Genomic DNA, 21,943 nt, shown 5'->3' on the forward strand with positions numbered 1-21,943 from the left:
ACCACTTCCTGTGACAGTGAATTCCACATGTTAATCATCCTTTGGGTGAAGAGGTACTTCCTTTTATCAGTTCTAACCCGACTGCTCAGCAATTTCATTGAATGCCCACAAATTCTTGTATTGTGAGAAAGGGAGAAAAGTACTTTCTCTACCTTCTCTATCCAATGCATAATCTTGTAAACCTCTATCATGTCACCCCGCAGTTGACACTTCTCCAAGCTAAAGAGCCCCAAGTGTTTTAACCTTTCTTCATAGGGAAAGTGTTCCAACCTTTTAATCATTCTAGTTGCTCTTTTCTGCAATTTTTTCAATGCTATAGTATCTTTTTTGAGGTGCAGTGCCAGAATTGTACACAGTACTCCAAATGAGGCCGCACCATCGATTTATACAGGGGCATTATGATACTGGCTGATTTGTTTTCAGTTTCCTTCCTAATAATTCCCAGCATGGGGTTGGCCTTTTTTATTGCTATCGAATACTGTCGTGACATTTTCAGTGAGCTATCTACCGCGACCCCAAGATCTCTCTCTTGGTCAGTCTCTGCCAGTTCACACCCTGCCAGTTTTGGGTGGGTGATAAAAATAAACCCATTAAAATGAGAACTAAACATGTGTTGCCAGGTAGGCTAAATCCTCACTCTGCTGATAAACTGCATCTTGTTCCCATTCAGTCTACAATCAATAAATCAGGGAAAATGCCAGCCTGTGCTTGGTTTAGGGAACACGTAAGGAGCAAGCTCTTCACTTACTGTTCAACCTCAGCAATTTTCTTACATGGTTTCAGAGTTTTAAGAGGTACACTGCTATCCCAGCAGGACATATAAAAACCACCAAAGCAGAGCAATGAGGTCCTATGAAAAACTGCCATGTAGTGTTGAGATTAAGGGCAGTGGCAGGAGCAAGCTCAGAGCAATCAGCAACTTCTGCCACTTGCTGAGTTCAAAAAGCATATCTACTTTACTTTATATATTTTAGTTTAAATCAAGTAGTTTTGTTTAGATTCCTACCCAGCACTGAAAGAGAAACTTCAGTCTCTGCTGCATCTTGCCCTTGTTCTGTGGCTGCACTGATTTCACAGCGGTATCTCCCAGCATCATGTCTAGTCACATTTCTAAGTCGAATGCTTGAATTCCACATTTCAGCTCGACCTGAAAAATTACCTTTTTAAATAAAAGAAACACACAGAGAAAGAAATTAGTAAAAACAGATTCTTGATCAGTTTCCTTCCCAAATGCACAGAAAACTGCCAAAAGCAGCTTGTTTTTCCAGCATTTAAATTCTTGTCTGACTATTAACACAAGGGTATTTATTTTCCTCCAAAATCATGTTCTATATCACACAGGTTAGCAAAAAATGTGGGGCAAATATAGGACAAGCAAATCTAAACTAAATGAGAGCCATTTATGCACAGGCACATGTGTGTGTGCAGATGTTACTGAAGGAAAGTTCATAGGTATGAGTTGCTTATTTTCACTATGTTATTTTCCAGATGAAAAGGCCATGCTGTGCAAGGATTCACAGGAACAGGAACAGCAGCAGGCTTTTTGCCTAAGGCCACGTTCATGTAAATGTCTGCCAGCAGTGCAGACTGAATCTACACACAGCCTATATCTGCATACATCCTATGCACTAAGGTTTAACAGTACTATCCTGTACATGGAAAGCTTCAACATACAGAAAGCAAGCCAGCAGATATGACTAAACTTGCATATAAATACAGACTTAGAATCTACTTACCTACAAAGGTACGATTGTAGTAAACAAACGAAACACCTGATGATCTAACTTTCTTCCATTCTATTCTTAGATTGGTTACCTTCTTTGCTTTGTGTATACAGCTTAAAATTGCCTCTGTAGGAAACAAAAATACGTAATTGTTTCTGCTCTATGGTTAGAAGAGATTAAGATTATACAATTAAACAACTGCCAATTCTCCATTTAAATTTTGTATTCTGCCACAGATATCCAGCTAAAAATACATGCACTTCTTATAAGACCTGGTGTGTACACACAAAAAGCCACAAGGCCTATATTTAGGGCTGCCAGCTCTAGGTTGGAAAATACATGGAGATTTTGGGAGTGGAGCCTGAGGAGGGCAGGGTTTGGAGAGGGAAGGAATCTCAGCAGGGTCCAATGCTATAGTATAGAGACCACCCTCCAAAGCAGCCATTTTCTCCAGGGGAACCAATCTCTTGTCTGGAGATGAGTTGTAATAGTAGGAGATCTCCAGGCCCCACCTGGAGGTTGGCAACTCTGCCCATCTTCCAGTGGTGTTTCCATTAACAAAGAGTGGTGTGGCTGCCTGACTCCTCCTTGATGCAGACCCTCAAATCACATGGCTTTTTGTCCATGTATTCCCCACAGTTCCCAGCATCAGCTGCTTGAAAGCGTCATGAGTTGCTGGAGAAAAGGAGTGCCTTCTGGTGGTGCTTCATAGGATGTAACCCATAGAGTTATAAAAATAAATCCAGAGAATCTAAGCAATTGTTAAACTGGTACTAAATTATGATAAAATTAGTCATTGACTAAGGGTTTTATAGTTCTCATCTCAGTATTTTTAAGTTCTCAGCTGTTCCAGGAATAGCAATCACAGCAGCAACTTTAAAGGGAAGGAATTCTGAATAACTTATTAACGCAGTATTTCCAAAGAGTGGACATTTCAAAATGCACATTTTTCTCCCCCTGCAGTCTAAAGTTAGGGAACTAAGAGCTTAATACAATTTGTTTGTATTAAGACTGTGGATCTTCTCTGCTCATCCCACTCCAGCAGCTATTTCTGACCCCAGATAAGTTGATTCCTATGTCACAGGGTCTGTATGGAACAATAAGCATGAGGATCAGTGGGCTCCAGTGAAAATAGGTCAAAAATTTCTCTCTTCTGCCTCTTCCACCAGCAGAGCTTATCAGAAAGAAGGATCAGCTCAGATGATGGGAGGAGACAGAAAGGACAATTTCATTTCCATCTGCCTCTGAAAAGAGAGTTGCCAACCTCCTGTTGATACCTGCAAATCTCCCTCTATTGCAAACTGATCTCCAGACAATAGAGATCAGTTCCTCTGGAGAAAATGGTGGCTTTGTAAAATGGTACTCTTTGAAAAATAGCACCATCCCCAAAATCCTCAGATATTTCCCAACCCAGAGCTAGCACCCCCCTACTCTGAACCACATAACTATAACTCCACAACCCTGGCCCAGGAATCAAGTTTCCCAAGATGGGAAAAGGCTACTAAGCAGAGGGGGAAGAGAAGTTCTGCAACAATCAGACCTTTCCACTGACTGGTCACTAGATAAAGCCCTAGTCTCGCCCAGCAATCACAGAATGGAAAGAACCAACAGTGGCAACAAGGTATTCATTGGTGACCATGACTAGGGCTGGCTTTCCTTCACTCAAATTCCTATCTGAAGTTTACCACACTCACATTCCTTCCCTCATTCCTACATCTGTGCATGATGTTACTATTCAAAATCAGGACTTTTTTTGAGCAGGAACAGTTCTAGCTGGCTTAGTGTTGGGGGTGTGGCCTCGTATGCAAATGAGTTCCTGCTGGGCTTTTTCCACAAACAAAAGCCCTGTTCAAAACAACAGTGAGGATCCAGCCATCTCTATCTCTCCATCTCTCTTTATTTGGGCACCCAGGAATGAAGTGATGAAGAATGGTTCCAAACATAAAAAATAAACAGCAACTCAAATGTCTTGTATACAACAGTAGCCTTCTACAACATCAATCTAGAGTGATGTGATCTTAGGGAAACTGTGACTCAAACACTCAGATACCATTACAAAATAATCCTTTGAAATTTTCATGTACTTCATATGTACTTTTTGTAATGTTTTGAAAATTCCTCAGCCAACAATAAAAAGCAACTCCAGTTTGCCAAGATTCTATCTGGCCTTTTCTCCTGAGAACATTTGTTGTATTTAAGACACAACCTGAAAGCAATTTCTAATGACAGGATGTTATTCTGCTTTTAAAAAATTAAACAATGCTCTTGCTTCACAAATTAGGGCGTTCCAACTAGCTTGCAGAAGTTGTATAGTAAAGATTGAGTGGGATAGGTGGAGCCTTTCCTGAAACATACACATCAACTGATCTTTGTTTTTCTTTAATATGCTTTCAAGAATGAAAGACATTTGTTGAACTACTGTGTTTGCATCTTTCAGTGCTTTTGCTGGCCACCCTTCATTCTTCTATTGGAGGGGTTTTGATAATGTGAGGAAAACTGGATCATTGAAGTTCAAATCTTTTTAAACTTGCATGACAAACAAAAAAAATCCCTCCCTCCTACTCATGTGTTTTAAATTCTGAGTATCATTCTTTTTTTAAAAAAACCCACAAGGGGTCTGCTCTGGCATTTCCAATCTGGGATTAAAGAAAACTGATATATATTACTACAATTTACACGTGTAATTTATATTTCCTCTATTTCAAAATATCTTGGTAGCCTTCAAGATTTTTGCTCTGTACTTAATTGCAGTCATCAATTCCAGGATCAGTGTCAAAGAGCAGCATGGCCAGGCATCTACCAAGGCGTGTGGTGGGGTACACACAGAGCCCACCACCAACTGGTTACTGATCATCATGTCTGGTAGCAGGGGATAGGGTAACAATCACCCCAGAGGCCCTATAATGTGTCTGGGATGATCTCCCATTTCTAGCTGGGAAAGATGCCTAGGGGCAACAGTTGTAGCAGCATGGGCATGAATAGCTTGAATAGCACTAGGTTCAGGATAGACAAAAAGTATTGCCTCCCTGGCACAGGATGTAGCAGAAGAAGAAGATATTGGATTTTTATCCTGCCCTCCACTCTGAAGAGTCTCAGAGCGGCTCACAATCTCCTTTACCTTCCTCCCCCACAACAGACACCCTGTGAGGTGGGTGGGGCTGAGAGGGCTCTCACAGCAGCTGCCCTTTCAAGGACAACCTCTGCCAGAGCTATGGCTGACCCAAGGCCATGCTAGCAGGTGCAAGTGGATGAGTGGGGAATCAAACCTGGTTCTCCCAGATAAGAGTCCGCACACTTAACCATTACACCAAACATATGGGTTAGAGATAGTAATAATATAATTGGATGTTGTTACCATATGTTATCAATAAAATTGTTTAAAACCACCAAACTGGTGGTTCCTAGCATAAGTGTAAATGGGGATTAGACAGACTCATTAAAGTTTGGAATTCAATATCATTTGAATAGGGACAACACCAGGGAGAGACTTTGACCTTTTGCTAGGGTTACCAAATCCCAATTGGTGATGGGGGATCCTGTGGTTTGGAGCCCCTCCCCTACTTCAGGGCTATCAGAAAGCAGGGAGGAATGGCTGCATGGTGCTGCATGGGTCTCTGTGGAGGCTGTTTTTTGAGGTAAAGGCACCAAATTTCCAGTATAGCTGCTGGTGCCTCTCTTCAAACCCCACCCCTTTCAAAAAGATTGGATCATGGTATACAATTCTATGCCCCCCCCCCCAAGAAGGTGCCCTTATCCTCCATTATTCAATGGAGAGAAGTCATTTAAAACAAACACAGCCTTGCTATATGTGACAGCCAACTCACCTGGAACTTGCTTAAAGCTCAATCATGCTTTCCCCTTCCCTTGTCTCAGAGCCTCCTAAATAGGGTGGCCAGACCGTCCCGGTCTCCCGGGACATTCCCGGTTCTGGCCACCCAATCCCGGCTCCCGGGCTGCCTATACCGGGACCATTAAAGGTCCCGGTTTAGCCAGCCCCGGAGGCGGTGGGCCGCGGGCGCCGGCAGCGGTGGCGGAGGCCTCTCCGCGGCCTCCGCTGGTCGCTGGAAGCCTCCGCCACCGAGTCTCTGGAGGGCCTCCAGGGACCAGCGGAGGCCGCGGGGACGCCGCGGAGCACCCGGTGCTGGTCCCGGAAGGCCATCCAGAGCCTCTGGAAGGCCTTCCGAGACCAGCGCCGACCAGCGAAGGCCTCCCCGCGGCCTCCGCTGGTCCCTGGAGGCCCTCCAGAGTCTCTGGAGGGCCTCCAGGGTCCAGCGGAGGCCGCGGGGACGCCGCGGAGCACCCGGCGCTGGTCCCGGAAGGCCTTCCAGAGCCTCTGGAAGGCCTTCCGGGACCAGCGCCGACCAGCGAAGGCCTCCCCGCGGCCTCCGCTGGTCTCTGGAGGGCCTCCAGGGACCAGCGGAGGCCGCGGGGACGCCGCGGAGCACCCGGCGCTGGTCCCGGAAGGCCTTCCAGAGCCTCTGGAAGGCCTTCCGGGACCAGCGCCGACCAGCGAAGGCCTCCCCGCGGCCTCCGCTGGTCTCTGGAGGGCCTCCAGGGACCAGCGGAGGCCGCGGGGACGCCGCGGAGCACCCGGCGCTGGTCCCGGAAGGCCTTCCAGAGCCTCTGGAAGGCCTTCCGGGACCAGCGCCGACCAGTGAAGGCCTCCCTGCGGCCTCCGCTGGTCCCTGGAGGCCCTCCAGAGTCTCTGGAGGGCCTCCAGGGACCAGCGGAGGCCGCGGGGATGCCGCGGAGCACCCGGCGCTGGTCCCAGAAGGCCTTCCAGAGCCTCTGGAAGGCCTTCCGGGACCACCGCCGACCAGCGAAGGCCTCCCCGCGGCCTCCGCTGGTCCCTGGAGGCCCTCCAGAGTCCCTGGAGGGCCTCCAGGGACCAGCGGAGGCCGCGGGGACGCCGCGGAGCACCCGGCGCTGGTCCCGGAAGGCCTTCCAGAGCCTCTGGAAGGCCTTCCGGGACCAGCGCCGACCAGCGAAGGCCTCCCCGCGGCCTCCGCTGGTCCCTGGAGGCCCTCCAGAGTCTCTGGAGGGCCTCCAGGGACCAGCGGAGGCCGCGGGGACGCCGCGGAGCACCCGGCGCTGGTCCCGGAAGGCCTTCCAGAGCCTCTGGAAGGCCTTCCGGGACCAGCGCCGACCAGCGAAGGCCTCCCCGTGGCCAGCGCCGGCAGCTCCCTCCCTCCCTCGCCGCGAGGCCGCCGCCGCCACCGGACTCTCCGCCGCCCTGGAAGCAGGTAAGGGGGCCGAAAGCGGGGGGGGGCGGGGGGCGGCCTTCCTTTCTTCCCTCCCTCCTACCTCCCTCCCTCCCTTCCTTCCTTCCTTCCCTCACTCCCTTCCCTTCCTTCCTTCCCTCCCTCCTCCCTTCCTTCCTTTCTTCCTTCCTTCCCTCCCCCCTTCCTTCCTTCCTTCCTTCCGTCCCTCCCTCCCCCCTTCCTTCCTTCCCTCCCTCCCCCTTCCTTCCTTCCTTCCCTTCCCTCCCTCCTCCCTTCCTTCCCTCCTTATGTTCTTATGTGACACAGAGTGTTGGACTGGAGGGGCCACTGGCCTGATCCAACAGGGCTTCTCTTATGTACTTATGTGACACAGAGTGTTGGACTGGAGGGGCCACTGGCCTGATCCAACAGGGCTTCTCTTATATTTTTATGTGACACAGAGTGTTGGACTGGAGGGGCCACTGGCCTGATCCAACAGGGCTTCTCTTATGTTCTTATGTGACACAGAGTGTTGGACTGGAGGGGCCACTGGCCTGATCTAACAGGGCTTCTCTTATGTTCTTATGTGACCAGAGTGGTGGAGTGGATGAGCCATTGGTCTGATGCAACAGGGCTTCTCTTATATTTTTATGTGGCACAGAGTGTTGGACTGGAGGGGCCACTGGCCTGATGCAACAGGGCTTCTCTTATGTTCTTATGTGACGCAGAGTGTTGGACTGGATGGGCCACTGGCCTGATCCAACAGGGCTTCTCTTATGTTCTTATGTGACAATACTGACTTTGGTGGACCCAAGCACTGATTCAGTGTAAGGGAGCTTTGTGTTTGTGACTGGAGTAGATAATACTGACTTTGGTGGACCCAAGCACTGATTCAGTGTAAGGGAGCTTTGTGTTTGTGTCTTCTGGTGCAATTTTGTTCTCAGATCCTGTATTTACTTCATCAGTATATGGGATAAGGCACTTTCTCAACTGTGCTGCATAATGCAGCCTATTTATTTTGTCCTGTTGGCTCTGTTGGCTCTGTCTGCGCCACCTTCATCACTTTCGGGGTGTGGATCCCCCAGTGGGGTGGTCTCGTGACTCCCTCCGCCGGCTGTTTCTGATAGCCCTGCGCCCCCTCTTTCATTTGATATGTGTCCCGTGCGGGTGCCACCCTCCCGCCGGGAGATGCCGCAAAATGAGCCCCCTTGAGGCTTATGGCGGCAGGGCTCGGGGGAAGCGAGCTAGACTGCTGTTCTTTTGAGGGGTTATAGAGTGTTTCGAGCCCGTCCCTGTGGCATCGGTCCCATCGTTGTGGGGCCCAGGGGGCCGGCGCAGCGGCACGCTGAAGCAGCCTGTCGGTCACTTCCGGGGTTCCTGTCCTGCATCTCGACCTGTGTTATTAGTGACAGGCGGTGTTTCCGGCGGTGATATTTGGGGGATTTTTGGGGATGTCACAGGAAGTGCTGTGAAGTCACTTCCTGTTTCTGGCAGTGGCATTTGGGGGAAATGATGTCACAGGAAGTGATGTCACTTCCCATTTCCGGCAGGTGACGCGGGGAAATGATGTCACAGGAAGTGATGTCACTTCCTGTTTCCTGTGGTGGCATGACGTCGCCGAAAGTGACGTCACCGGAAGTGACGTCACTTCCTGTTTCCTGTGGTGGCATGACGTCGCCGGAAGTGCCGTCACCGGAAGTGACGTCACTTCCTGTTTCCGGCGGCGCGCGCGTACCCCTACCTTCCCCCCCCCAACGTGTCCCTGGCTGGCCTTCAGACATTATGGTCACCCTACTCCTAAAGTCCCCCACCAACTTGTCAGCCTCACCTGGCAACCCTACGTCTAGCAGGCCTGTAGTTAGGCACTGTGTGAAACTGAATGCAAAACTAGATGAACCAGTGATCTAATCCAGCAAAATTTTTATTTATTGTTTGTGTAGATACGGGAGAACTATGATTCAGGAGAAAAAAGGGGAAACTAATGTCATAAAGTGAAGGAAGGAGACTGACAAATTTTATTTATTTATTTATTTATTTGGTGACTTCTATCCCGCCCTTCCCACAAGTGGCTCAGGGCGGCTTACAACAACAATAAAACAGTAAAATCAGAGCAAGTTATTACATCTAAAATCAGACAATTAAAACCTAAAAACATTAAAATTAAACATTAAAACTATACAGTATAATCACAAAAATCTGGTAGCTACATTATCTAATCAGGCATAGGCTAACCGGAAGAGGGTTGTCTTACAGGCCCTGCGGAACTGAGCAAGGTCCCGCAGGGCCCTCACCTCTTCCGGTAGCTGGTTCCACCACATAGGGGCCATTGTGGAAAAGGTAGCTGGTTGGTGATTTTTAATCCATGGTTTGCATTAAAGCCACTGTTTGGTTCTGCATGATATAATACATTAAATAAGCTTATCTGAAATTCAGAAATGAAAATTTTGCTTAACTCTAAGATTTGACAAACTTTCTAATATTTTCCCCTACCAAAAATGGGAAAATGACCAAAATATCTAAAGCAGACAGATGAAAATCTTCACCATGCCACTGCGATCACATAGGAGAAAGTAATTTAAAAACTACGATGGGAATAAGGTTTTATTATGACAATTATAATTCAAGAAGCATTTTAATGCTGAACTGATATAATTTAGTAGACTTCCCAGTGATGTCAGGGGTGTGTGGCATATGCAAATGAATTATGCAAACGTGCTCTGGCACCTCTTTTTCTACAAAATGACCCATGCATTTATATTATGTACTGTTTGAGAAAGTTGCCACACTTCATATTAGCTCTTGTTTTGTTCTGGCATCAATTCAACCACAGGAAATGGAACAGAATAATAGCATAAATGATTTCCAAGAAAGGTCACTGAAAATCAGTAATAAGCAGCAGGCAGAGATAACAAAACAACACGTTGGGAAAAAAATAATGGAAAGGAAGAAAAACCACTTGTTCAACAAAACAACTGCTAAAACAGACCTCCAGCTCATGATACTGGCAATAATCCATTACTCCACATGTCTACACTTAGAGCACTACTTCAAGCTTGTTCATAATTACCGGAAAACTTCCCATTTCCACCATGGGATTACATACATGAAGAATTTCCTGACATTAAAGCAAATGAAGCAATCCCTCCATGTTCCTTGGATTGGGTCTACTGATACCACAATTTTTAATAACTAACTGGAATATTTATCTTTACCAATAGCCTTTCAGTTCTATTAAGGTTTGTTTGGTTTTTTTGGACCTCCGTGACACACTGGGAAAATGCTTGCTTGTGGGCAAGATCTACCTTCCCTTACATCCAATCTACACTTCTCTCATGGTATTTCCTATGCCATCTTTCTCATCTTAAAGCATTTATTTTGTTGAAATACTAGCACTTTGGCACTTTTTACCACAACAGTGCTTAAAGGCTCTTTTTGCCTTGGCTCCTGCATTGTACTCACCAGTCAATGTGGGGACTTGCTTGCACCCTGGTGTACTCTGAGGATGAAGGTATCTGCAGCCCCCCCCCCCCCCCTTGCTTCTCCTGGATAAGCATTACTAAATGGAGCATGGTATGGAGCCAGATTTCAGGCTACCAGCGTTCAAATTATAAAGTTCAATTATGGTCTATTTACACAGCAAACTAAGCACAGAACAAAACAAAAAGCAATATAACTTTTGTACACACCCTACAAGATGGTTAAACTAAGGTCAGGCTACTCTTGAAGTTGCAGTGTTCAGAAACCATCATCTCAGTTTCCGGGGTGTAGGTTCTTCCCCTTTACTCAGGTAAGTCCTCAAGATGGTGTCCATGGTTTCATCCTTCATGTTATCTGAACCAAGCTTAAGAACAGAGTTGATCTAAAATAGCTTCCTCTCCACATCCAGATACCTTATAATGTTTTGCCTAACCTTCCAGTTGTGTCATCCTTCTGCCAGAGCCATCTGAACATTCAGGGGCATTGAATTTCCCTGTTCCTAGAAGCTGCTTCATTTCCCAGCAGCTTTCCCATTGTCAGCTGTTAATTTGGGGATCTGTACACAAGCCCTTTGAGCAAATAAAGAGTGCAGACCCAATTATTAATTAACTCTGATGTGAATCCTGGGATTTAAGACATTCCTCCACACACATTCAAGAACTGGTTTTTAGACTTTCTACCTTTGAGGAACCCATGTTACATAACTTTTCTGCCAAGGTATCCCTGGAAATTGTATCCATTTTATTTGCCTTGTGTGAACTGTATACCCCAGAAAATACCCAAAACTCGTTTGAGCTGTGGAGCCACAAGGAAAGATTGGTAGCAGTTGAGAATGGAAGATAAGACATATTTACCAACTTCTTAAACTTCCTTTTCAAATCCTTCCTTTAAATCCAGTTGCTTCCTTTCAAAATCCTTTAAACACTAGCTTTCCCAACACAAAAGGGTACTTATAGCTCTATCAGCATTCCAAGTGCTTCACAAATATTTAAGATAAAGGGTCACTGGTTCAAGCCTTCAAGAATTCTTTGCAGGTGATTTTTACAGTATTCCAGAACTTGAGCTCTTTGGTCTGTAAGTACCAGGAGTTAGCCCTCCACAAGATCATCTAGCACTGAGATCATTAGGGGCTATGCTGGATTAAAGACTGACTACATTTCATTTGGATGCAAGCATTTTTGGACTGGTGGCAATTAAGATATGTGCATGCTAGTCCTCTACCATTACCGCCACTGTTCTGTTTTAGTGAACTATCTGGATTTCCTATTTAGTTACTAATTTTGTTGTATATAACTGCACTGATATTAGAACAAAGTTAGAGTCCAATGGCACCCTTAATACCAACAAAGTTTTATCCAGGGTGTGAGCTTTTGTCTGCATGCACATTTCCTCAGACAGAATGGAATGGGAATAGAAATAACAATCTTACATATAGAAGGTGGGCAGTAAATTGGCATACAAAATAATGAAGATTTTTTTAACAGATTAAAAAAAATAAGCTTAGTTATATGGCTATCACCTCAGTTGGCAGCCGTGTTGGTCTGAAGCAACAGAACAAAGCAGTAGAATGGTGCACCTTTAAGACCAACTAAGTTTTATTCAGAATGTAAGCTTTGCATGCTCTTAAGCAGACTTCATCAGACAAATTGGAATGGAAGCAGCAATTCTTAATATAAGTGGGCAGTGTGGAATCATGGGAATATCTTTAGCAGATTAAAAGAACCACAATAGGGATCTGTGTTTGTAAGTGTTAGGACAAAACAGGGCTGAAAAAAAAACTGGAGGGTGATAAAAAGCAAACTGCTGTCGTAGGTGAGAGGTGCCATAAATCTAGGTAACATTGATGTGTCCTTGATGGGAAGAGGCTGTCATTAGGTTTCTTAATTATAAAGAGTAATAAATTTAGAATCTGTTGTCATGCTCCATTAATGGTCTCTCAGGAATGGGTTAAACAAACAACATCTTTTTCGTAGTGGTGTTCCATTTTGTCAGATAAATCTACTCTAATACGTCGCATAGTATTACAGACATTTATCCCCCCCATTCCCCCACAAGTTGAACCCTAACAGGTGATAGTCATATAATTAAGCTTGTTATTCTTTCAATCTGTTAAAAAATCATCATTATTCTGTATGCTCATTCACTGCCCACCTTCTATATGTAAGATTGTTATTTCTGTTCCCATTCCATTCTGAGTAAGTGTGCGTGCACACAAAAGCTCATACCCTGAATAAAACTTTGTTGGTCTTAAAGGTCCAATGGACTCTAACTTTATTCAGAACAACCCAACTATCCACCTGGATGCACAAATATTATTATTATTATTTTTTATAAATCAAATTTTATTATAGACTCATTATAATTCATACCTATTCCAACAGAAAAGTGTACAACAATAACAAATCAAAAACAACACAACTTAATAACATCTCACCTGAATTAACATAAACTAAAGTTGATCTGTCTCTTTGGAGATTAATTCATGTGTTACCATTCCACACTTCTTAATATGTATATATGTATATTTATTTATATTTTTTATTATTATTATTATTTTTAGTATTGGAATAATTAAGCTTAACAATTAGTAATTAACAATACTATCTTCCCTAACACATTTTTAAAGTTTAATACCACAAGCATTCAATATTTCCTTCTTTTTCTATAACTTCTACTCTCAAAAAAAAAATCAATAAGATTAAATTCTAACAAAATATCTCAGTCCCTGGAGACCTCAAAAGTTAAGGTCTAGAAGAGATACTTCCCTCCTTCCACCTGGACTGAATTAGCTATGGAGGGATATTACCCAATTGCTTGCGCCAGCTGACCCCACCCAACCATAAATTCCGAAAGAAAAGTCTTTAGATATAAATTATAAATTTCATCAACTTTTCCATTTTCTTGTTGCTTCAGTTTCTTTTTAGACAGAATCCATACTTTCTTCCAAGTTTACATGATCTTCCTCAATACAAGCACGAGTTGTCCTTAAAGAGACGAGAGGAGAGCATTCCTTTCTCTTGTTTACTCTCGATGCAGGGAAGGAGGGAGTTAACTTGGAGAGTAATAATTCACCCGAGGCTGCGTCGTATGCTGTATATGAAGAGAAGCCTTTTTGGACGTATAATTTGCCTGATTGTAGTCATTTATATTTAATTTTTAAGTCCCGTAGTTTGGCAGTTGTATCCTTGAGGTCTCTTCTGATTCTTAAAAATTCAGGAGGGAGATCTGGAAAGACCTGAATCTTTAACCCCTGATAGTCCAAGCCTCCCCTCTCCCTGGCCTCTGCAAAGACTCTTTGCCTCATTTGATAGTCCTTAAACTGCACCAAAATATCTCTAGCATAAGACAAATTGTCTTCACATACCTTGCCAACATGATATACTTTTTGAATGAGTGGGAAAACTTCGGCCTCCAGGTGAGTTGCTTCAGCAAGCCAATTTGCCATAAATACATATAAGTCCATTTCAGCTTCCAGATCAGATTTAAAACCTCTAAACTTTAAACACAGCTTCCAGTTACGAAAGTCTGTTATTAAAACCCGTTCCCTCGTCCATGCATCTGCTGTTATTTCAGATATTCTCCCTTCACACTCTTGAGTTCTTTTTAAAGCTTCTTGTGCTGTCTGGGTAACTTGTTTATAAGAATCCTCTAATTCATCCAGACGCTGACACAATGGTAGTAACATAGAGGTTATGTCCTCTCGTATTTCTTATCTTAACTTAGACATTGCCTGCGTCAATAAATTCAATGTGAGAGAACATTCTCCAGCTGGTTCCTCATATCTCTCCAACCGTGTGGGAGGTGGATTGCAATTCCAAGAAGTCAGTTAAAAACTCAACGCTTTTTTCCTTCTGTTTACACTTTTTCACCCCTTTAGGAGGCATCTCTCAAAGATTCAAAAAATATAGTTTAAAGGGGTAAAAAAATATAACTTTGGAGCCAGCTGGGCGAGCGTTAGGCAAAGGCTCTTGACCGGATATTGGTCAAAGCCACTTCCTCACAAATATTATTTAAAAAAAAAATTAAAAAAAAACCCTACCAGAGACTATTAATTATCTCTTCGCCAACATATACTATCACTGATGGAATTTTTGTGACCTTGCAAATATCCTATACAGTGAAAAAAGTATAATTATGGCTGTTAAAAAAATAAAACTTTTAAAAGTTTCTTTTTAAAATTTAAATATATTGTCATGAAATAATGCTTAAATTTTCTATTTCCTTTTTCTATATTTTTAGGTTTTCCGAAACAAGGTCTGTAAAGAGTTTTTGAAGAGGCTTAGTCCAACTATATATTATGTTCATATCTTTTACTATATATGTACTTTTATGAGTCAAGACTACCAAAATATCGTACAGACCAAAGTAAGAAAAATATGGATAAAAATCATTTAGACCAAATACATTTCAACTAATCTATATGTTTCTTACTTTGGTATGTATGATATTTTTTGTTTGTAACTTACATATCTTGTATATTGATTAAATATGAATTGCTTTACTAGAATTATGTATCTTATAATAGATGTTATATGTTCTTTAATCTTTTTCGTTTATCAGTATCTGACATCTCCAGTTAAAAGGAACAGGTAGCCAGTGATGTGTGACATCCCAAACAGCTGCTGTCAGTCAGGGCCATAGCCAGGATTTAGAAGGTCAGGGGGGCATTTACATTTTTCGGGAGGCACTGATGCCCCCCAGCGCCCCACACGACCTTCCCTCTAGTGACAGGCAGGGCCGGCCCTAGTCCTTCTGGCTAGGCAGCACAGCTCCACCTTGCCCCAGTCACCGGATCTGCTGCCTACTCGGAGTAGCCCTCCGAGTAGGCGGCAGGCATGGGGCTACTCGTGGGAACAGGCGGGGGAAAGGCAGGCAGCAGAAGCAAGGAGAAGCAGTGGCGATCAAGGCTGGGAGGGAGGGGAAGGGGCGAGGAGAAGCCGCTGCAATAGGGTCTGGGAGGGAGGGGAAGGGGCAAGCAAGTGGCTTTGATCAGGGTTGGGTGGGAGGGGAAGAGGCAAGGAGAAGCCGCTTTGATGGGGCTGGGTGGGAGGAGAAGGGGTGAGGAGAAGCAGTGGCGATCAGGGCTGGGAAGGAGGTGAAGGGGTGAGGAGAAGTGGCTGCGATTGAGGCTGGGAGGGCGGGAAAGGAGGTGGGGAGAAGTGGTGGCGATCGAGGCTGGGTGGGAGGGGAAGGGGTGAGGAGAAGCAGTGGCAATTGGGGCTGGGAGGGAGGGGAAGGGGCGAGCAGAAGCCACTGCGATTGGGGCTGGGAGAGAAGGGCAAGCAAGTTGCTGTGATTGGGGTTGGGTGGGAGGGAAAGAGGCAAGGAGAAGCAGCTGCGATGGGGCTGGGTGGGAGGGGAAGGGGTGAGGAGAAGCAGTGGCGATCAGGGCTGGGAGAGAGGGAAGGGGCAGGAGAAATGGCTGCGATCGGGGCTGGGTGGGAGGGGAAGAGGCGAGGAGAAGCAGCGGTGATCAGGGCTGGGAGGGAGGGGAAGGGGCAGGAGAAGTGGCTGCGATCAGGACTGGGTGGTAGGGGAAGGGGTGAGGAGAAGCAGTGGCGATCAGAGCTGGGAGGGTGAGAAAGGAGGTGGGGAGAAGGGTTGGCAATAGGGGCTGGGTGGGACAGGAAGGGGCGAGGAGAAGCAGTGGCAATCGGGGGTGGGAGGGAGGGGAAGGGACGAGGAGAAGCTGCTGCGATGGGAGCTAGGTTGGAGGGGAAGGGGCAAGTGGCTGCGAAGGAAGGGAGGGTGGCGGCGGAGAAAGCAGCAGGGAGAGGAGGGAAGGGAAGCTCTTCCTTGCCTGCTCCTTGCCAACACCCTTCCTTCTTTCCCCGCCATTAAAATAGTGTGGGGTAGAGGCAGAGGCAGCCCCAGCCCACCTGCTAGTTAAAAAGTTCGCGAAACAGCTGATCATCGGGCCCTTTAACTGGGAGGGAGGTGGGCAACTGCTTCTGCCCCGCTGGCACAGCTATTTTAATGGCGAGGAAGGGAGGGCAGCCATGAGAGCAGCAGGGAGGGAAGAGAAGACCCTTCTTTTCCATCCCTATCACTCTGGTCACAACCCTCCCTTCCTTCCCTGCCACTAAAACAGCCAGTGGAGCCGCAGCAAAAGCAACCCCCAGTTCCCCCCTGGAGTTACAGGGCCCACGAAACAGTTGATCTGCTGGCCCTTTAACTCCAGGGGGAGGTTGAGACTGCTTCTGCCCCTGGCTGGCCAAATTCCTCATGGGGCCAGCGGCAGCCCCTGGAGCTGTGGCAGAAGCCTTGGGGACTGGTTGAGGCGTTCAGTCAGGGGGGCCTCACCCAGAAGTCCCCACAGGCCACCTCATAGCTACGAGCCTGCTGCCAGTACAGCAAGACAATACTGACCTTGATAAGACTATGGTCTGATTCAGTATAAGGCAGCTTCATATATTCATCACAGTGAGTAACTGCAAGATATTGTGTCAGCCCCATCACACTGTAATTTTGTCTTACCATTTTATTTCTACTCAACATTACAATACACTTCCTGTAATGTAAATGTGCATGCACATACTATACCTTCAAATTCTCTTGCTGTGACATACTCTTTTTCAGTGTAGACATCAATTCCATAAGCTTTATGATCTACAAAAGAAAGAAAGAAATATTTTCTTCCTATTCAACATTCCTTTTCTTAAAAATTCTCATATAAAAACCTCCTCCTCTGCTTCTGGGCCCAGGGCCCAGCACCTCCATGGCCATCAGCAGAGGGTAGGGTTGTCTGTTCCAGATTGGGAAATTCCTAGAGATCTGGAGATGGAGTTTGGAAAGGACTAGGCTTCCCAATCCCCAGGTCCCAGGGGGGGATCCCCCGTTTTTACAGGCTTCTCCCTGCCCCCAGCCAGCTGGCTGGCGGGGGAAGCCCCGCCCTGCACAATCATCATGTAGTTTTAGAGCTCTTGCAGGTCCAATTTTAAAATATGTGCCTTTAAGGCTGAGCAGGAAACAGGAAGGGCTTCGGAGGATGGCCCCTCCCTTTGTTTTGCTTTCGTTTTCAGATCAAGTAAAGTTCTGCAGGAACAAGACCCAGTAAGTATTTGTGTGTGTGAGAGAGGGAGGGGGCAGGGGATTCCTTGCTTTGGAGGCCCTCCCCCAGCTTTAGAAAGCATGGAGGGGAAGGGAAATGTCTACTGGGCACCCTATTATTCCCTATGGAGAATGATTCCCATAGGGAATAATGGGAAATTGATCTGCGGGTATTGGGGGCTCTGGGGGGACTATGATTTGAGGTAGAGGCACCAAATTTTTAGTATAGCATCTAATGCCTCTCCCCAAAATACCCCCCAAGTTTCAAAACGATTGGACCAGGGGGTCCAATTCTATGAGCCCCAAAAGATGGTGCCCCTATCCTTCACAATTTCCTATGGAAGACAGGTATTTAAAAAGGTGTGCTGTCCCTTTAAATGTGATGGCCAGAACTCCCTTGGAGTTCAATTATGCTTGTCACACCCTTGTTCCTGGCTCCACCCCCAATGTCTCCTGGCTCTACCCCCAAAGTCTCCTGGCTCCGCCCCCAAAGTCCTCAGATATTTCTTGAATTAGACTCGGCAACCCTAGAAAGGACAGGGAACTAAGTGGGGTACAATGTGATAGAGGCCACCTTCCAAAACATCCACTTTCTCCAGGTGAATTGGTCTCTATAGTCCAGAGATGAGCTATAATTCCAGGGATCCCCCAGGTCCTACCTGTAGTCTGGCTTCCTTGCTGCCATTGGCAGGCACAACATGACACCCAGGCTGCTGCCACCAGGCCAGTGAAGCTTCCAGGCTGCCACCACCACTCCCAAAAAAGGCTACCACCTTATGAGGTGTTTTTTGGGGAAATCAAACCCCTCCCCCATTAAAAAAAAATCAGGATTTTTTTTCTGAAAACCAGTGTGGGGGGGGGGACCCAAGTTTGCAGAAAAATCTCTTTAGACTTCATTTTCCCTAATCTGCAAATTTAGATATCCACAGACGGGGGCCACACATGGCTAATAGTATGTAGATCATTCCTAGTTCTGGATTATGACAATGTACATGAATTAATATGCTATTACAAAGTCTCAATACACAAGAAAAGTTCATAGTTGAGAAAATACTCACTGCCACTAGCTATCTATCTATGGACATTTGTCATAATATTGGCACTGACTACCAGGACAAGCTCTTTCTTTGTGATCAAGAATTCTGGGGAATGTTTTTAGTCACACACACATACCCCCACTCAGTGCATATAGCTCATCAATGAGTTGTGTACCATGACTAGGGTTGCCAAGTCCAATTCAAGAAATATCTGGGGAAATATCATAGACTTTGGGGTGAAGCCAGGAGACTTTGGGGGTGGAACCAGGAGACATTAGGGGTGGAGCCAAGATCAAGGCTGTGACAAGCATAAATGAACTCCAAAGGGAGTTCTGGCCATCACATTTAAAGGGACGGCACACCTTTTCAATTCCTTCCTTCCATAGGAAATAGTGAAGGATAGGGACACCTTCTTTTGATCCACCTATGGATCAATTCTCCATGATTTTCTATGGGAATAAATCTCCATAGGGAATAACAGAGTTCCCAGCAGACATTTTCCTCCCCTCCCCCCGCTTTCTGATGACCCTGAAGTGGGGGGAGGGCCTCCAAACCGGGGGATCCCCTGCCCCCACCTGGGGATTGGCAACCCTAACCATGACCAAACTGTAGAATTAGACAGCATGCTCTCTTAAATATACAATGGAAAAAATATTTGTTGGAGGTGTTTAGTCTATTGAAACTGGAAGATTTCCAAGACTTTAACCACTTGATCTCTCTCTCTTTGTCTTTTCTAATGCTGAGGGACTCTAGGCAGCACCTGGAGGGAGGATGGTACTTTTATCTTCCTGAATATTTTTATAACCTCAATACATTTCTACCACTGTGACTATTATTATAGTAAACTAACTGCAAAAATAATGTTTTTACCCCAAATGAGTTTCCTGTTTCACCTATTCAAGAGGAGGAAAAACAAAGATTTAGGCAAGCTCTTTCACTTTTGTCTTCAGTTACTTTGGAAACATCTTTAACTCTGGATATATTCCAGAATTCTGAACAGACTTTTTTTTTAACTGGAAAGATTTTATACCCTTTACCAAAGCTGAAATAAGAAAATTAGAGAACACTAAAAACTCTGAATAAAACTTCTACGGGGGGGAAGGGGTATCAAAGATGATTTTTGTAAGATGGTCCTCAGTCCAGCAAGGGTAAACTGTAAACAAAAATAGATTTCTACACTATGGAACACCTTCCTGGATAAAACATATTCATACACAAAACAGTACACCACAAAATAATCCTCTCTAGCACACACACCCATCCCTTAGAAGCCTGTATGTGTTTTTGCTGGATCCAACCACCCAAAAAGGTCATCTGCACTGTCAGCCTTCACAGCAGCATTAATGAATCTCATAGTTAAGGCCCTAGGGTAGCAAAACTAAATAAGCTTTAAAAAGACTCACAACTGGTATTCCCTTTCTCCAAAATGGGAAGGCAACAGCTACAAAAAGAATTTTTTATTGTTCTTGTGAGATGAGAAAGGCAAAAAATACCAACACACTTAGTTTTGAAAGAAGTCTGAGGATTATCTGCCAATCCTGTTCCCTTCGCGATGAATACCAATGCACTGGAAGTGAGAGTATGGTGTTTTTGAATACTCAGTAAAGACAGCCTTTGACCACTATTGTAAGAGCAGTCGAGAGTTCATTTCCATAGCAACATTTTTTTAAAAAGTTGTGTGTGTGTGTATATATATATATATATATATATATATATATATATATAGCTTTAAAATGCAAACACTGCCCTTCTGTTATTAGTTTAAAGTTTAAAGTTTAAAGTGGTCTGTTCTGTTTTTATTAGGGTTTGTAGAGTCTTTCGGGATCAAGTGCCGTGTTCTACTGGAGAAAGTTTGTTCTGTTCTGTTTGTTTTTATTTTTTTTAAAGGCAGGAGATCCAGGTAAGAACGCCCTTACAATAATACTTTAGCGCCACTACTACAACAGACAAATGTCCCATATTAATGGTGGAACACTATCTTATAGACGCAGTATTTGGAACATTAGCAGATGCTCTTCCTAAATACATATATTAATTAATAAAACATTAACATCCTGCAAAATTAACTAAACATGGGCAGCTGCATATAAATAATGGCTTTAGGAACATAACCACCACCACTGGTCAATTTTAAAATGGTGGTGAGTTCCACAGAAACACTATTCTTCAGTTACTCCAGTCAATAGCACTGGCATCTGCTTTCCAACTCCTCTTCTAAAATATTCTGCTTTGTGACTCCTCTTCTAAAGTATTCTGGAAAGTAAAGGTGTCGAGCGAGCCCTCATGGTTACCACAGAGTTTCCAGTTTTTCCTAGAGAGATGTAATACCACTTCAGGATTTTTCCAGAAGTGATGTTACACCACAGATCCAAGGATTAATTTTTCTCCTGCCACTGTTCAGAATGGTGGTGGGAAATAAAAACTTGGGTGAGGGATCCCCCACCAAGAGGGATCCCCCACCAATCTCTGATGAAGTATAGAGCTGGCTCAGAGGACTGCCTTTCTGATATGAAACTCTCAGTCCTAGACTAACAGAATTCCTGCACTATATGTTATAACACAAGTGTGTAACAAAAACCCAGTTCGGCATAAAAATGGTGTAAATATGCATCTGAATGGGGAGGGGGGTAATTTTGAGCAGAAAAAACAGCCAGAAGCAGAAGTGTAAAGCACTCATTTGTAGTACTACTCTTTTCTCCACTTAGAGACTTTAAAAAAGAAAGCTGAAAATTGAGAGAATCTGCTGCACCTATTTTACAATGGTATACTGATATAATATTTTATGCCAATTTTTAAAAACTGCACAACCCATGGTGACCCAGGGGAGGGGGAAGTAGCCACTTCTAGGTTATTGGGGCAGGGAAACTGGGGGGAAACTGGCCATGTGAAAGGCACATTTCTCCTGAGCTTTACCTGTAGCTACTCAAGCAATGGAGAAACCACAAAATCCTATTCCTGTGTGGAAGTCATCCCTGGGAAATGTTGAACTGTTGCCAACCTCTACATGGGGCCTGGAGTTCTCCAGGAATTATGCTTGATCTTAAGGCTACAGTCATCAGTTCCCCTGAAGAAAATGGCACCTTTGGAGAGCAAACTCTACGGCATCACATCCTTGATGTGCTTCTTCCCCTTCCTAAACTCCACCCTCCCTAAGTATCTCCCTCAAATCTCCAGGAATTTCCTAACCTCAAATTGGCAATCCTATAAACAGGCTTTTAAAAGATCCGTTGTTATTTCAGAAGCTTAAGCGTGGGAGATGCTCAACATGACAGGCCTGGAAAGACGACTGGTTTTGGGGTAACAAATGTGACAGACCTGAGAAATTTTTCTTTTTATTAGACGGAAGGTTTAAATCTCCTATTGTAAGCCACCGTGTATATTTTTGAATACTGATAGATGGTAAAATGAATGCAACACTTCAAATATTTACTTAAATATGTAAATGATATTAATT

General features: G+C 44.8%; 1 protein-coding gene across 1 annotated transcript in view; it reads right to left on the reverse strand.

The window, feature by feature from the left end:
• JAM2 (junctional adhesion molecule 2) overlaps positions 1 to 21,943 on the reverse strand; it is a 64,053-nt gene that overhangs the window by 34,081 nt on the left and 8,029 nt on the right. The window contains exons 2-4 of the mRNA XM_060234383.1: positions 16,946 to 17,011; positions 1,737 to 1,850; positions 1,007 to 1,159 (exon numbers count right to left, since the gene is read on the reverse strand). Of these exons, the coding sequence (XP_060090366.1) occupies positions 1,007 to 1,159; positions 1,737 to 1,850; positions 16,946 to 17,011 (333 nt within the window). The remainder of the gene's footprint in view (positions 1 to 1,006; positions 1,160 to 1,736; positions 1,851 to 16,945; positions 17,012 to 21,943) is intronic.

This window comes from Heteronotia binoei, chromosome 3 (genome assembly GCF_032191835.1).
Source record: "Heteronotia binoei isolate CCM8104 ecotype False Entrance Well chromosome 3, APGP_CSIRO_Hbin_v1, whole genome shotgun sequence".
NCBI classification, from domain to species: Eukaryota; Metazoa; Chordata; class Lepidosauria; order Squamata; family Gekkonidae; genus Heteronotia; species Heteronotia binoei.